The sequence below is a fragment of the Artemia sp. Qi Xiang Cuo genome, chromosome 15, assembly GCF_049724085.1.
Source record: "Artemia sp. Qi Xiang Cuo chromosome 15, ASM4972408v1, whole genome shotgun sequence".
Lineage (NCBI taxonomy): Eukaryota > Metazoa > Arthropoda > Branchiopoda > Anostraca > Artemiidae > Artemia > Artemia sp. Qi Xiang Cuo.
In genome coordinates, this window is record NC_142808.1 from 48158332 (window position 1) to 48176894 (window position 18563).

Consider the following 18563-nt stretch of genomic DNA (forward strand, 5'->3'; position numbering starts at 1 on the left):
AGTTTTAGCCTAGAGTCTTAGCTTAGAGTTTTAGTTAGACTTGAAGTTTAGTTTAGTTATAATTAATCAATCATTTATTACCCACAACTAACAAAAAGTAGTACAAGTGGAGAACATAATAATAAAAAAGAGAAACAAAAAAGAACTCAACAAGAACTGTTTTGATGTTTGTAACGGAAAGGCAGTGCGGTCTTCGTCGCTATTTAGATGTCACCGTTTGACGCAGATGTTTCATCTTTCTGTTTCTTATCCGCTCAAAGTCCAAGACTGGGTGACATTATGGTAAGAGCGGCTATTTATAGTACGGCCAATTTTAAAGTTAATTTGTCAGCTTATTTAAAGTTCACCAAAATTTGTCCATCTTTCTTTTTACCTGGTCAAAAGCCATGACTGCAGAACCAATAACCAACGTAGCTTTGTCCATAAGAAGTTTCTCAATAACGGCTACCAGTTCATCTTTCTGCTCTGTGTCTAAACTATACAATTTAGGTATGGAATGAGCTACCGTTTTTCTCACATATGGTGACATATCCGCGGCTTATTCTTTTATGGCGAGCATCACAATTGGCGCAATAACTGGCACACGAATGCTCGACAACACACGCAAGGCACTAGCACGAATCAGCTGATTCGGATCCTAAAATAAAGTAAAAACATATGGCTTATATAAATCGAAATAAATAGATTATATAAAACAATTTAATCAATAGAAACAGTGATAATAATTAGTAATTTGAAATTAACATAGTGCAACTTATGCTTATCAATTTATAACAAGGTAGAGAGAGAGAGGAAGAAATCGATGGGTCTCAATTATTATAATAATTATATCTGCTAAATTATTATAATATCATTTTATCATGACAATAAATATAATGTGTAAAAACAATATAAAATGATAAGAAATAATGACGTAGATAATTTCGGAAACCAGTTTTACTACTGATGACGGTCACTACATAAGTGACCGAAATATCTAGTATTTTTGAGAAATTTTATCACTGTTTCTGAAATTTATCACTGTCTATTAAAAGGATTTTATCCCTATCTGAACTTTTATTTATGATAATAATATAAAAAATAATAGCTATTAATGCTACTATTACAACTCAGTGTAACACCAAACTGCTTGAGGCCAACACAGCTGCGCGCGCTACATTTATCTCAAACAATACAAAACTTCACTCTTTATTTCCTCCCAAGAAATTCCGATTTCCTTTAAATCCTTTCTTATGCCCTCTTCTCACCGCATGCTGGAACGACCTGCTTTTTGTTTACTCCCAGATGAATGGTCAAAAAGAACAATCTTTGGCTATCTGTCATCCCTCATTCGTAAAACGTGTCATTGCCATCTCAACATTTCTTTTATTGCAGTCCTAGAACTGCTTGTTTCTTGTGTCATAGTGCTTTTTGATACTGCTAGTTGTCCAACGGGTGGGCAAAACTATCCATAGACAATAAAACATTGATCTAATCTTCCTCTGCCTTTCAAAGTGCCCACGTTTCAGAGCCATGCTTCACCACTGTCAATACCGTGGCCTCGATTATCTTAGTCTTGGTTTGTAGACTGACGCTAGTAGTGTGATATCTATATATATCAACCCTACAAGAAAACCTACGCCTGAGGCAGTGCATTTTGACGTGCACATTGCAAAAAGCGACCAAACCTTTTATATTGTATACCTATAAAGTGATCAAACACGTTTTGGAAGTATAATTGAGATTGTATAACGCAAGCGGACTGGTTTTTGAGACACTTTCATCATAATATATGTTATTTTTAACCAAAAACTAGAAATTGTCAACCTTTTCAAAGAGAGTGAGTAGAACCTGTTAAAGAGTTGATAACCTCTAGCTTAAAGGCATCTCATAGATTTTAATTAAGAATGCAACACGTCTAGAATAGATGCCATATGCTGTTGAACCTTTTACCAAAAAATTAACTCTATTTGCAAAAAATGGGTTTAGCAATTGCGAATTGGACTCTGTGACTGATATTTATTAATTTTTGAATAATAGGAGCGTGAATGATTCTAATTAGTGATTGGATCGTATGAAGATGGAGAAAAAGGGTTAAACTGATTAGCAGTTAAGGTAACCCCGAAGAGCATGTTAACTCATAGCTTATTTATTATACATTTAGAACAATATCAATATATAGAAATGGTTAACAATGATAAAATGGTCTTAGGACTTGACCTAGCTTTAGTTCTTCGATGTGTTCTGTATAATACACAAGTGCCGTTTGAACAGTGTTGTCAATTTAAAATAGAGTTTAACGAAATAGTATACCAAAAAGTTGATTCTAAGAGAGATGTAGATGACAAGAAAAGAATTTTAATAATGGATAGCTTTACTTCTTCGATGTGTTCTGTATAATACACAAGTGGCGTTTGAACAGTGTTGTCAGTTTAAAATAGAGTCTAATGTTGTAGAATACTAAAAAATTTATACTAAGAGAGATGTAGATGGCAAGAAAAGAATCTTAATAAAGAAATTCAGAACAAACATTAGAAATCCTTGCAAATCAAGTAGTAAGGTGCATGTGAGTACGAACCATCAAGGATCATAAGCACCAACGACCCTAACCACCAGAGACCTCAACCCCCCAAAGGTCCCCTATCCCCAAACTCGAAGGGCGCCCCCCTCCCCTCAAACTTTTTGGCCACCTCCCCCCATTTTTTTTATTTTTTTTTTAGTTTTTTTTTATTATTTTTTTTAACATGATATATTGTTTTCAACTTTTTTTTACATGTCTTCGAATGAGATGAAACATACATAAAACAAATAAAATCACATTTAATATTTTCCAAACTCAAAATGAGAATGGTATAGACGTGTAAGTCATGATCTTTACTATTAGAAAAATAATGTTTGTAGTAGCACTTTTTTTTATTGTAAAAAAATTTTTTTTTGGACTTCAAAATTATTCAACTTTTTTTTTACGTATCAACAAAGTTACGTTTGAACAACAAAGTACCGGCAAACGTTACTGCCATTAATCAATCAGTCAATGAACCAAATATTACCAAAGACGAAAAACATATTCAGCCTGTCGATGACACACCAGTAAAAATTGTGTATGACTCAAAATGGAATAATGATTATTCTACTGATTACGAACTAAGAGAAGGCAATAACTACAATATCAAGAGAGAACATGGTGAACTATTTTATGGAACGGATTCAAAATGTCCAAAGCTGATCAGTGATATTAGTTATGTATCATAACATATTTTTGTATTAATATTCTACGTACCATTATTTCATTTAAAATATATTGTGCATTAAATTGTCGTTTGTTCATTTTTTTTAGAGTAAGCTATCATATCAAACGTTTAGAAGGTCTATTAAAACATCGCATATGTAAGAAAAGGAATCTGCATACACCTATTGTCAGACACATGGGATAACATTGACAAAATCTAGGTATCAGAATGAAGAAATTCTTTATTAAAATCAGTTGTTGGATATGTTATTATGAAAAAAATGTAAGTAAGTAACAAACTCTTTCTTGAATTCACCTCTTGGATACACAATATAGAAATTTAATTCAGGAAATTATGAAAAAAATTGAACAAATCCTATATTAACATTCTTTATCGATTGAATTCGCTTCCATCAACATCCTTTGTCAGATCGAATAAAATTGACAAAATCTAAGTATCAGAGTGATTAAATACTTTATCAACATCCTTTATCGGATATGTCGGATAAAATTGACAAAATCTAAGTATCAGAGTGATTAAAATCTAAGTATCAGAGTGATTAAATGCTTTATCATAATCAGTTGTCGGGTATATCGGATAAAATTGACAAAATCTAAGTATCAGATTAATTAAATTCTATAACAACATCAATTTCTCGAATACATGACATAAAATTGACAATAGCTAAGCGTCAGAGTGAATAATTTTTTTTATTAACATCTGTTGTCAGATACAACGAATATAGTTGACAAAATCTAAGTATCAGAGTGAATAAATGCTATATCAGCATCCTGTGTCGGATATGTTGGATAAAATTGACAAAATCTAACTGTCAGAGTGAATAATTTTTTGTATCAACACCTTTTGTCAGATACATTAAATATAATTGACAAAATCTAAGTATCAGGGTGAATAAATGCATTATCAACATCATTTGTCGGGTATAACGGTTAAAATTAACAAAATCTAAGTATCCTAGAGTCTTAGCTTAGAGTCTTAGCTTAGAGTTTTAGTTAGAGTTGAAGTTAAGTTTAGTTATAGTTAAGAGTTGAGAGTCTTAGCTTAGAGTTTAGTTAGAGTAAGACTCTTAGAGTTGAAGTTTAGTTATAGTTATTGTTAAGAGTTTAGAGTTTTAGCTTAGAGTTTTATTTTAAAGATTTAGTTAGAGTTGAAGTTTAGCTTAGTTTTAGTTAAGAGTTTAGAGTTTTAGCTTATAGTCATAGCTTAGAATTTTATTTAAAGTTGTAGTTTAGTTAAGTTTTACTTAAGAGTTTAGAGTTTTAGCCTAGAGTCTTAGCTTAGAGTTTTTGTTGAAGTTCTAGTTTACTTTAGTTATAGTTAAGAGTTTAGAGTTTTAGCTTAGAGTCCTAGTTAGAGTTCTAGTTTAGTTTAGTGTTGGTTAAGAGTTTTAGCCTAGAGTCATAGCCTAGAGTTTAGTTAGAAATGAAGTTTACTTTAGTTATGGCTAAGAGTTTAGAGTTTTACCTTACAGTCTTAGCTTAGAGTTTTTGTTAGAGTTCTAGTTTAGTTTAGTTATAGTTAAGAGTTTAGAGTTTTAGCTTAGAGTTCTAGTTTAGTGTAGTTTTGGTTAAGATTCTTAGCCTAGATTCATAGAATAAAGTTTAGTTAGAGTTGAAGTTTAGTGATAGTTAAGAGTTTAGAGTTTTAGTTTAGAATCTTAGCTTTGACTTTTCGTTATAGTTTAAATTTAGTTTAGTTACAGTTAAGAGTTTAGAGTTTTTATCTTAGAGTCTTAGCTTAGTCTTAGCTTAGAGTTTTAGTTAAAGTTCTAGTTTAGTTTAGTTTTAGTTAAGAGTTTAGAGTTTTACCTTAGAGCCTTAGCTTAGAGTTTTAGTTAAAGTTGAAGTTTAATTTAGTAATAGTTAAGAGTTTAGAGTTTTAGCTTAGAGTCTTAGCTTAGAGCTTTAGTTAGAGTTCAAGTTTAGTTTAGGTTTAGCTAAGAGTTTTAACTTAGAGTTTTGACCTAGATTACTAGCTTAGGGTTTTAGTTAGAGTTGAATTTTAGTTTGGTTATAGTTAAGATTTTAGAGTTTTAGCTTAGAGTTTTAGTTAGACTTGTAGTTTAGTTTAGTTTAGTTAAGATTTTTATCTTAGAGTTTTAGCCTAGAGTTGAATTTTAGTATATGTATAGTTAAGAGTTTACAATTTTAGCTTAGAGTCATAGATTAGAGTTTTAGATAGAGTTTTAGTTTAGTTTAGTTAAGAGTTTTAGCTTAGACTTTTAGCCTAGAATCTTAGGTTAGAGTTTTAGTAAGAGTTGATTCTTGGATTAGTTACATTTAACAGTTTAGATTTTTAGACTAGAGTCTTATATTAGAGTTTTAGTTAAAGTTCTAGTTTAGTTTAGTTTTAGTTAAGAGTTTAAGATTAGAGTTTTAGCCTAGAGTCTTAGCTTAGAGATTTAGTTAGAATTGAAGTTTAGTTTAGTCATAGTTAAGATTTTAGAGTTTTAGCTTAGAGTCTTAGCTTAGAGTTTTAGTTAGAGTTCTAGTTTAGTCTAGTTTTAGTTAAAAGTTTAGAGTTTTAGCTTAGAGTTTCAGTTAGAGTTCTAGTTTACTTTAGTTTTAGTTAAGAGTTTAGAGTCTTAGCTTAGAGATTTAGTTAGAGTTCTAGTTTAGTTTAGTTATAGTTAAAAGTTTAGAGTTTTAACTTAGAGTCATAGCTTAGAGTTTCTTTTAGAGTTGTAGTTTAGTTTAGTTTTAGTTAATAGTTTAGAGTTTTAGCTTAGAGTCTTAGCTTAGAGTTTTAGTTAGAGTTGAAGATTAGTTTGGTAATAGTTAAGAGTTTATAGTTTTAGCTTAGAGTCTTAGCTAAGAGCTTTAGTTAGAGTTCAAGTTTAGTTTAGTCTATAGAATGAATGCCCTTCGGTTGTATAAGGGCAGGCGGAGCCAGTCCCTTGGTATACCCAGTCCCAGTGTAAATTGCGAAAGAGGAGTTTCGAATTGTCACCTATAACGTTATTCTAGGTTTAAAAAATTGAAGTTGATTTTTCGTTAGACCTATCTCATGTGGACACTTTGGAGAGAGTCTGAGTATTTTTGTTCGATTCAACGATGCCATTATACCAGAGATCTAGATGCTACTTTTAGCATCTTCACGGCACCAACCATCTTTACTAATAATACTACCTAGATAAGTGAAGCTATTCACATGATAAATCACAATATCACGTTACCCAACATAACCTCTTCACCTTACACGTATTCCTAGTATTAGCAACTTGGTCATCTTTATATTACTTTTAAAATCTATCCTTGCAACCTGAACCCTAAAGAAAACTTCAAAATCCATTCATTTTGCTATCATTTTAAAAAGAAAGATGAAAAAAAACAGCAAATAATAAGATAAAAACACATCACACCAAACAGCTTAATAAAGTATAGGTTTTCTTTGAAAATGTAGTTGTCTTTTAGAATCAAAACATTGATAATATTTAAGCTTCTACGGACAAAATGTACAATAAAAATTTTGCTAATTATTTCTGCTAATGTATTTTCGCGGTTCAATGCGGCAACACCTGCGGAAATGTGAAACTGCCTTTGAAACTTCACAAATTTGAAACAAAGAAAAGAAAAATCGTAGTTTTCAGGTTTGCACAAACCTAAGAGGGGTAATGGGGGCAAAATTTGTTTTTATTCTCATGCCCTTTGTGCTTTAAATGCATCCTTTGTACACTAGGGGTACCAGCACCCCTAATGCGTCCATTTGTGCCTCCATAGCTCCTTTGGGCGTCAGATGAGAAATTTCTGATAGCCATTTTTCTCAAAAGAGTCGAAACGATCAAAAGATTAGCTCCAGGGATGACGTGCCAGGATTATTATTATTCAATATTTTAATATTATCTCCTAAAAAAAATCAACTATGGCAACACCAGATAAACCAATGTCATTTTATGAAATGATAGGAAAAAAACACGTAGTTTTTTTGGAGCAGCATATGAATACAAAGATATTTTACCAAATACTAATGTCGGACATATCTATGTACTTGATGTGTTGGAATTAATCAAATCTGGTTCTCCTCACAGACTTCTAATCATGAAATTAATTTTTTATCTGACCGTCAAAATTTTCACTATTTTAGGAATTCCCAAGAGTGAAAGATCACTCCTTCTGCCAGCCCTCAGAAATATTCACCGAGGGAAAGGAAACAAAACTAGAAAATATTTCTAAGGGAGCTGACAAATGTTTGAAGCAAATTTTTTTTTTTGGGGATTACTGTTAAGTTTTGTTTTTCCAAATGTCCAAGGATTTTCTCCCAACATTTTCCTAGCTTTGAGATTTTGATTTCCCCAAATTCTATTTTTTTTTTTTTTAATGTATAAATGCGGCGTTGATTCCCATCTTACCGTGATTATATCCAAGAAGAAGAAGAAAAAGTTCAATGATTCAAGGCTAATTTGAACAAAAAACATATGAAAGAATTACCTTTAAAGCTCTTTGAAAAGTTGATATCGAAAGAAGTGCTAAATCTTGCTGTTCTTCGGCATAGCGCACAAGGTACACATAGATTGTAAAATTGTACAAGAGTGAAAGAAGTGAAGATAAAGGTTCTCTCCCTGCAAAATGTGTTATTTTCTTAACTTTAAATGTGGAAAGGCTCAACATTAATAAAATAGGGGAACTTGAGGGTTATGTTAAAGTAACTGGAGCTGATATTATTACAGTTACAGAAGTACATAATCAAAGTCCTGAACATCTTACAATACAAGGTTACAAACAATTTATTAAAGTAAGACATCAGACTCATCTGTTAGGTAAGAAAGGTAGTGGTGTAGTGTGTGTGATAACTGGTATTGTTTTTGGAGTGTTTTATTGCTCACCTAGTATGGCATCTTTGCAAAAAAGGTCTTTTCTGAAAAAGTTAGATATGTATATTCTCCTAGTCTTGAAAATCGTTGTTAAAACAAATATGCAAGAGCCATCTAGCTAATCTAATCTAACTGACCTAATTTATTTTGCCTATTAATATCTTATTGGTAGATGGCAGTGATGATGTTTAACTTTCATATATAGACTATTTGAAAACAGATAAAGGCAGTCAAATCTAAGTTTATTTTTCACGATTTTTAAAATGAAATTCTTGCTAATATTGTATCCTAGTGCTCAATTCGCTTAAAGATGACTGTTTTGATGATTCTCTTCTTCTTATTTTAGATACTTCTGGCTTCAAAAGGAAAAAAGACCACGATAGTAGTAGTGAAAGTGATTCTAATTCTATAAAATCAATGAAACCCTATCCTTTAACTCCATCAGCACCTGAAATTGTTCCATCAACATCAAAAACCTTTATAGACTTGGTTGTTACATCTAATCCATGCAATGACACCATATATTACCCTTATGAAAAAAATGATATTGGTAATTATGTTGGAGGTAATGCTGATACTGTCCTTTTGCCTGAAGAAAAGAGGGATGTCACATACAACACATGGGTTCCTCATGAATCCTATGATTTCCAAAATGATGCAATGCACCTGATAAGAAAGTTTCAGGCTGGCTTATTCACAAAAACTTAAGGGACCCTTGTGTAAATACTGTGTCCTATTTCCACCCGCTCCTTGTACAGTCAAAGGAATTTTAGGCTCTTTAATGGTAAGACCTTTTCTCAAATATAAAGAAACGCATGAATATTGTAAGTGCCACATGAACTCCCACTATCACAAAAGTGCAACTGCTGCTTGTAAGTTATTCCTAGAAAGTGTTCCAGTAGACATACAGTTACAAAATTCTTCCCAAAAGACAATTGCAGAAAATAGAGAAATAATTGAATCTATTATTTCTGTAATTATTTTCTGTGGTACCCATGATTTACCCCTAAGAGGAAAAGAATCAAGAGAGGGAGAATTCTTTGATTTAATCAACTTGAGAATGGCATCAGGTGACACAAAACTGAAAAATCACTTGGTAAAGAGCAAAAATAATGCTTCATATATTTCACCCCAGATTCAGAACGAGTTGATTGCCATGTGTGGAGATGAAATAAGAGATGAAATTGTTCAAGAAGTAAAAAATGCGTCTTTTTATTCTTTATTAGTAGACGAGACAGCAGATATAGCCGGTAAAGAACAACTGTACATGGGTTTTCGATATCATAATGAAAATACAAATGTCATTAAAGAAGAATTTGCAGGATTCAGTCTACTTGAGGCCCAAGACGCGGCCACGATAGCAAGAAAAATTGAAACCTTCCTAAACAACATCAGATTGGATCCTGAGAAATGTGTTGGCCTAGGATTTGATAAATACAGCACAATGGCGGGCAAGGAAGGTGGTGTTCAGGCTATTCTGAGAAAAAAATTTAAGAAATCCCTATTTTTTCACTGTTCTAGCCACAGACTCAATCTAGTAGTCAATGATGTAAATAAGGTAGCCGAAGTAAGAAATGGAGACATGTTGTTCCAAATTTAACAAAAATGTGTGAAACAAGAAGGACAGAAAAGTACAAATCTATCCATCGTTTTGACCGAAATTTTATTGAAATTGTAAATGCACTGGAAAAACTGTCTATTGAAGGCAACCAGACGACAAGAAAATTGGCTTACCAGCTGCATAGTGCCATAACAAAATCTGTTTTTGTAATTACCATGAAAATTATTGCAAAATACTCAGCAATTTTAGAGCCTGTAGCTAATGCTCTACAGGCCAAAAATAATGACATGATAAAGACAACTCGTCATTTTTTACGAATTATTGATGTTATTTCCAATGATCGTTAAAATGCTGATGAAATAGTGGCTGAAATTTTGAAAGAGTCTAGTCAGTCTGCTGATGTTTTATCAATTATTTTATCAGTCCCTAGAAAAACAGGGAAACAGTGCCACAGAGCAAACCATCCGGCAGACACTGAAGAAGATTATTGGAAAAGGTCTCTGCTAATTCATTATTTAGACTCCCTCCTGACCTCACTTAGCCTACGTTTTTCAGAAGAGCACACTAAAACTTTTTATTTGTTGTCATTAATGCCTCTTAAACGTATGAATATGGAAATTAAAGAGTTTAAAACAAATGCCAGGATATTCGCAGAATATTACAGCCTTGATCATGTTGAGGCTGAATTAGATCTGTGGTACAACCTATGGAAAAAGAAGAATATGACCAATCCACAACTGATGACACTAAATATCTTGGACGTGCTCAAAGAAACAGACATGTTCTTTCCTGAAGTTAAGAAAAGTCTACTCATTCTAATATCCATTCCACCCACCACCGCTAATATAGAAAGGTCGTTTAGCACACTCAGAAGGGTAAAGACCTGGTTCAGAAGTATGATGAGGGAGGATAGATTGTCAGGTAATTACAATTAAATAGTTCCTATCACAGAAGAACAGTTTCTTTTAGTTTTTAATCTAAACTGGGACCTGGGTAGGATCCTCCTTTAAGAGATAATTTTTTTGAGAAAAGAATTTTTTTTCAATTGATAAAAAAAAGCCTTTATTGATAAGCGACTATCAGAAGCTAAAAAAAATAGCTGAATTTGCATTCCGAGTGCATAATAAATTTGTGTTGTGAATCAAAAGAATAATCAAAATCTTTTAGAGTGAGAGAAACAATCAGAATTATTGATAAATAAAAAAGGATTGTGTAAAAGAAACTATATTAAAAATATAGCTTGAAACTTGAAAGACACACAAAAAAAACGGACCCAGAGAAGCACCACAAACGGGCATAAAAATGGCAATAGAAAAAGAAGGAGTCATTAAGTCAACCTAATTTGTATCCAAGCTGTTTGAAAAAAATAGTCTTATGCTTAACACTGGAAAGTGTACATGCTTAGTATTTAATAGGAAAAAACAAAGCAGTGATCTGAGTTGTGGTTCCTTTGCAGTTAGGCTAGTTCCAGTATTGCATTGACTTGAGATGAGTATTTGCTCTTCTGTATCAGTTGTCCATTCTGGTGTATTCTGGAACATATTAAGAATAAACTTAAAGTAGCCCAAGCTGAAATTGTTCCAAATCGTGGCCGTTATTCTCTTAACGCCTTGGCTAGACTTTGTTTAACAAATTTTGACTATTTCATTCTTTTTCTGTAAGGTGTTCTGTAAGGCTTTTCTGTAAGGTGCGCGATTTTAATGCTACTGATATTCAGGATATTAGAGCATTGTATTTTAGTTGCTGTAAATACTTTTTATATCTTCCTTGTTAATATAGGAATCGTCATATTATTCAAATGTTTAGTGCAACTAATATATCATCATCGATAGATATCATCAAATCATTTTTTCTACTTACATGTTGTTGTTTCTTTTTTTTACAGGTCTCTGTATGATGAGTATACATCGAGATAGAATAAAAGTCAAACAAGAAGCAATCATCCATAATGTTTTGGAAAGATTTAGCTGTAATCAGAGAAGATTAATACTGAAGCATATTGATGATTTATAATTTTTGGTGATAACTTATTAATAAGCATTTCATAAGTATGATAGAACTTGCTGGCAATGTAAGGTTTTGTGAACTGCCAAAATAACTTCAGCTCCCCCCTCCCCCGCCCTTCATCACAGAAGTGGCTGCCCCCTCTCCAAGGCAAGAAGCTACGTACACCCATGCCGACTTAACTTCATCTCCCCCTCCATCACACTATCGACTGCCCCCCTAGACAATATGCTGGCTACGCCCATGCAAGCTCACATTTCCAAGAAGTTACGAAGAAATATTCAATACCGCAGACGCCTAGCCCACATAAGGAACATTATTGTTCTTTTTGAAGATATTTGCAAAAGCGCTGGAGGCAACATTGATTTTGCCGAGTTGTTCTCTCTAGCGAAAAATAACAGACGAGGGTTGCTATTGGTTTACAGAGCATTCACTTTTGCAAAAAGTATTCGAGTGACATTGGTCAAAGGTGAAAGGATATTTAGCAAGATGAAAATCATCAAGAACAGATTGGAGTCAACTATGGGAAACGATCGACTTGACCCTCTCATCCTCGTGATATCAGAAAAAGCCCTACTGGAAAAATTAATCTCAACCTACTAGTAGAAAAGTGGAAAGTTGAAAAGCCCCACAACCTTAAAGTTTAACTTATTTTCTTTGTCTTGATTTTGCTTTTATACCTGAGTTTTCCTCTACAATACACGACACTTTTCTGCAACTAATAAACATTATTTTAAGACACAAAAACAAAGTAAAAATTTGGTTGTCGTCGGCACCTACCCGAATTCATCGGCGCATTTTGGACCCCCCCCCCAAAGGTAAAAGGCTATTGATGCCCCTGCCCATGGCTATCCTCACTGACATAGGTGTAATCTTTCAATTTTTCTGGATGTCTCTGGAGCTAATAATTTAAATAATTGCAAGTATATTATTTAAGAAATTAAATTAATCAAATTGGATGAAAAATCTTAAAAAGCAAATGAACAAAGCAATAGAAATCAAAAACAAAACACACCATATGCAAGAGGCAAATTAAAAATAAGGTAGTATACAGATACTCAAAATGCAGGAAAATGAAATTTGAACTGAACATACACACACACAAATTGGAGGGAATACTCTGGTGTGCATTTCAGAGCCCTAGTGAAGAGCCATGTAGCTCTTACTCATTGCTTTTCTTTCCTTCTTTTCCAGCCACCTTGTAGCCTATAGAAGGGGTGGTTGCAGAAACTTATGAGGAATTCAAGGATACCGAAAATTGGGAAGGGTTTTCTGGACATTCTATAATTTAGTGTCAAGCAGCCAGCCCCATTGTGAGCCTCTTTTTGCTAACAGAGAGCTGCTTCCAGTAATCCCCACAATACCAAATCAAAATTGTGAGAAAGCCATTTTGTCCAAAATAGATAAAAAAAATACAGTAAAAATGTCTCCAGAGATGACCTAACCTTAATAAATTATTTTCATGGGCAGTAAAATTATGCATATTGACAATTGTTAATACAAAGGATTTATAGAGGGAAAGACAGGCAATGTTTGATCTTGGCTAAGTGATTGACTTGAACTTTTAGGGACAGCTCACTGGCCTGAGAAGAAAATACATTTTGCTTGGGGAGGCTGTTAGGGGGCGCAAACAACTTTTTGTCACTGATCAGTTAGAAACTTGCAGCCATAAGTCCTTGGTCCTAAAGGAACCTAAAGTAAACAATAGAACTGGTTTCGGGGCACAAGACTTTCTACAATGAGGCCCAAGAACCGTTTTCAACTTTTTTTCCAACAAGCTTGAAACATATCCATAAGTTTCTTTGGCAAAGGGTGCCCCAATGAAGAATGAAAAAACTATTCCTCCAATTAAGGGGCCCAATTCAAGGAGTAGAAAAGGGTCAATGAACCTTCATGGCTTGAACCTTTTAAAATTGGCTCGAAACCTTAGATCCCTGAGCCAAAGGAGCCCTACTGCACAAAAACTTTTTAATTTGGGGACATGAAACCTCTGAAAAGGAAGGCCCAAAAAATTTAATATTAGGGATATGGGATTCACAAATAAAGAGAACCTACACTTGTTCCTACAAGTCACCAAAGGAACCTAAGCTTGGATCTACATCATATCCAAGAATAGGAACATGCTGTCAATGTTTATTTAAGATATATCTTAAGCAAAATATCTCTCTAAGATTAGGCAAACTCTGATTATTCGGAGTATTACGATATATAGAGCATTCAGGGGGGGGGCAGTGTCAAAAATGCAAATAGGATGTCTCCAACAGCGTATAAAATTGTGGCGGTTATTTGAGCAATTAAACAGAGCAGGTTGGGTAGCTACCTCGAAAGTTTTAAAGGGGGCTACTAAACACAAGCTATAGATTTCAAGGACAGTGCTTCAACCAATTCCAAATGCTAATAGATTCTTAAATAACATTAATTTCTTTTATTTTATATTTTTACACTCCTATTAAGATACTTAATAGACTAAAAAATTGTTACAATTGTAATATACAAAGGTGTTATATATTTCAAGTTTAACTTTATGTTTGTAATTTCAGCATTAGATGGATTTAGAAGTTCTGCAAATAAAATGAAAGCAGCTACTGCTAAAGGATTCCGGCTACAACACAAGCAATTTGATTTTATCTTTACCCTTCAGTTTTTAGGAGCAACTTCCAGAAGACTCACACAACCTCAATAACTCTGCAAAAGGAAGACTTGCTTAAAAAGATCAAAGCTTTTGTTCAGTTAATGCTGAACAATAACATCTGGTTTGGAAAACAAAGTTGGACCACCACTACCATGTAATGCCAAAGCTTCACATGTAAATTTCAAGTGTATGCCTATGCAACAAGAATCTTTCAAATATTGTGAATCAGTTCCTATGTTAACAATAGGCAAGAGAACAAATCTCCTGCAAACATCTTCATACAAACAGATGTTTTTGCAAGTTGAATGACTTTGTAGATAACAATGACTTTGTCAGCAGCAAACGTCATGACTCACGAAGGCACGTGAACTACCTGTACAAGAAGCATCAAGCAGAGCATCAGCAGCAACCACGAGAGCATCAACACATCCGATGTCATGTTGAAAAGCAAATTGATGAGGAGGCATGTAAACTTTTTCAAGCTCTTTTACTAAAAGATATGCATTGATTAGAGATTTTTTACTTTTTTTTTTTTTTTGAAAAGGAGAAACATCTTCTATGCAGAACGTTGTTGGATCCAAACCTATCATAAAAAATCAACTGCAGTAGTAACATGAGAAGTTCTAAAGCGCAGGACCACCATTTTTGATATGTAGCATGAATTCCACCCATGCTTCATGACAGCTTTGGCTTAAGATGCATAATAGCATCAACATTAGACGTAACACCTACTGCCTAATCAGAGTGAGGGAATGCATGCAAAAATTGGTCAAGCTCTTCAACAAATTTTTTGTTCAAGTTGGGGGTATTGTGGAGAGAATTCAGCCTGACAGAAAAAAAAACAATCGGATAAATAAACACCACCAGCAGAAAGGAAGTTTTGGGGATCTTTGAATAGAGCAATGACCAAAGGAAATGAGGGTTTAATTTGATTTTTTGTGCTGTCTGTTCTCTGATTTGCTTGTGGAGATTCTGAAGTTCCTTGGCAAACTTCTTTTTTGTTGTGATGCAGATGGAACTAACAGGTCTACTACTAACAACTCTGCGCAGCACCAAGCCACCTGAAGCCAACACAGCTGCGCACGCTCCTCCTCCATCCCAATCTATTCAAAGCCTCCCTCGTTACACCCTCCCACGAACTTCCCATTTCCTTTAAATCTATTTTATGACGTCCTCCCACCCCAGACGAGGACGACCTGTTTTCTTTTTAGCCCTAGACGGTTGGCCGAAAAGAACAATCTTCGGCAATCTGTCATCCTTCATCCGCACAACGTGCCCTAGCCATCCCAACCTTTCTTTCATTATAACCCTAGAGAGCGGTATTGAACCACATTTTTCGTACAGCCCATTGTTTGAAATACAGTCAGTCAGCCGGGTACCCAAAACAATCCTTAAGCAATTTCTCTGGAAAACATCTAACAAATCTTCATCCGCTTTTCGAAGCGCCCATACTTCAGACCCATATTTGACTACTGTCATCACTGTAGCTTCTAATATTTTAATCTTGGTTAGCAGACTTATCTTCCTATTCTTCCAAACTTTTTTTAATTGTGAAAAAACACCCTGAGTCTTGGCTATTTTACTTTTAACATCTTCACTGCTCCCACCTTCTTTACTAATAATACTACCAAGGTAAGTGAAGCTGCCCAAATGATCAATCTATTCATTACCCAACGTCACCTTTCTATTTTCACTTATTTCCAGCCTTTGGGATTTAGTCTTCTTGACCTTTATTTCCAAACCTGTTCTAGTACCCTGAACTCGCGAAATCTAAAAAATTTCGTTCATTTTTCTCTAACTTTCCTCTATGATGCTAGAATCATCAGCATAATCTAAGTCCAGGACACTTTTTCCTCCTCATTTGATTCCGTTGTCTTCCATTGCCTTTCCTGTGCTTCTTAATACAAAGTCCATCAAAATAATCCACATAAAGGGGATAGAACACAACCCTGCTTAACTCCTGATTTAGTACAAAACCAGTTGCGAACCTGAATTCCTACCTTAACCGCAGCAGTGTTATTCTCGTATATAGCACTAATCACTTTAGTGTATTTGTCTGGTATACCATACAAGGATAAAACCTTTGATAAAGCTCTTCTATCAACAGAATCAAACGCTAGCTCACTATAAAACTAAGGACTAAAGGTGATTGACAACTCAGGCACTTCTCAATTATTAACCTAAGAGTGAAAATTTGGTCGACGCATCCTCCACCTTTTCTAAAACCGCACTGTTCTTCTCTTAAAATATTATCTACGGCATATCTCAGTCTAAAAAGTATCATTACTAAGTAATTTGCTACCTAAAGAGACCAGACTAATGCCTCGATAATTACCACACTCACTTTTATCCTCTTTCTTGTAAAATGGCTTAATTAATGTTTTCCTAAAATTATTTGGTACTTCCCCTTTTTCAAAAATCATATTCATAATATTCAATAGCTTATTTCTAACCTCATAGCCCCCACATTTAAGAAACTCATTTAGTACCCTATCAGCACCTGGAGCCTTATTATTTTTTAATCCTTTTAGTACTGTCATTAATTCTTCCTCGCAAATGAAATCTTCCTTCACATCCAAGGTATCACAAACTTTTTCATTTTCTAATATCTTTTCCTGCAAATCTATCTCGGCTTAGCAAATTCTCAAAATGTTCTCAAATTAACAGGACTAGACAGTGATTAGTTGCATTCAATCCATAGATTCAGCCAAAACATTGCTGAATCATGTGATTGGGAGAGACTGTGATTTTTTTACCACTTAAGAGAAGTTCCTGGGTGGCAATGCTTCAATAGAAAAGCACAAGATTTTGTTGATTGTCTCTCAACAACAAATATCAAGGAGAATACGTTTTTCCTCAGTGGGCAGTGGTGAGCGCACGATTAGCACGACAAGTGGTACCTTTATCATGGACAGGATTGTAGAAACACTATCACAAAACAGTTTAGTGCTGATTGACACTCAATTACACATATCCAGTAGATTTGGTGTTTTTTGGTACTCAATGTACTCAATTATATAAATGTTCTTATGAAAAGCAATACGCATTATTATTTCCTTTTCAATAAAATATTCATGTAAAAAAAAAGTTAATTTTCTGTTACTAATTCATACTGATTCTATAACAATAAGCCTGTGTTTCGATATTGCTTTAAACAATGTATCAAAATCTAAATTAATAAAATTATTTGGGACCTGGACCATGTGGTCAATTCCCCCTCCCCCAAATTATGAGATCTAAACCACTACTGAAATAAAAAAAAAACACTAAAAAAAACACTTAAATTTTGAAATTTATACTTTTTGATACACAAAATGTCCATCAGATTATCATAGTTCCTTCCATTATTATCCCCATATCAAATCCTTTTGAAATAATATTCTTGCAACAATTCTATTAAAATTACTTTCGTAAATCTGAACTTCACTGAGCCAAGATTAGAGTTACCCAATATATGTTATCTGCTTTTTAAAATTATTCTGAATATTTTGATAAATACTCCCAGCAATTCTAGAAAAAACTAGATTGCAGAAAGTTAATAGACTGCAGAAATCCCATTTAAACAAAAAAAAAACCTATGATGCATGGTACAATTTAATTAATGGAAAAAATATGATACTAGTTAAGTGGTTGGCATCTCTAGCAGGAAAAAATATAAACTTTTGATAACTATTTCTAAAATTCTATAATATTTATTTATATCAATCTTAAAAGACTTTTAATTTACCCCCCCCACCTCCCTCACTAAACTGCAGGGATATTTTCCTAATTATTTATAGTGCAGGAACTTTTATAGGCCAACACTTTTCTTCAAAACAACTTAAGCACAAACACGCAGTACCAAATTTTATTTGCAGGGCCAAAACCAACAGGGCACATAGAATTTGGGGGTAAAGGTCTAGAATAACGACTCTCCACAAGGATACATGGTGGAACTAAACTGGGGACATTTTAAGATTGCTAATTTTATGCTCATTTTTATAGTTTTGCCAGCACTTTCACTACTTGCCCCCCCCGTAATTGTCTCATAGAACAATAGGCTATATACAAACTGACAAAAAAACTTTTGAAATTCTAAGTTTATAATATGCATTAAGATATGCAACCATATCTCGCTTTTTTCTTACTTTCATCCATGTTTATAAGTCAGTTTTGACAATATAATTTCATTTTATCTTAAACAAATCTATCACTTTTGAAAAATGATACTATTCACCTAATACATTGCTTCAACCCAGGAATATTACAAATCTACAGAACTTTGCTGACCCATGAAACAGATAATTTCTGAAATTTTCGTAAATATACATCGCAAATGCTTTGGTT

At 33.7% G+C, this 18563-nt stretch overlaps 1 protein-coding gene across 1 annotated transcript in view; it reads right to left on the reverse strand.

Moving 5' to 3' along the window:
* LOC148943762 (AP-3 complex subunit beta-2-like) overlaps positions 1-18563 on the reverse strand; it is a 154052-nt gene that overhangs the window by 126607 nt on the left and 8882 nt on the right. Inside the window, 2 exon segments of the mRNA XM_089101231.1 lie at positions 374-637; positions 7658-7788. Of these exon segments, the coding sequence (XP_088957357.1) occupies positions 374-637; positions 7658-7788 (395 nt within the window).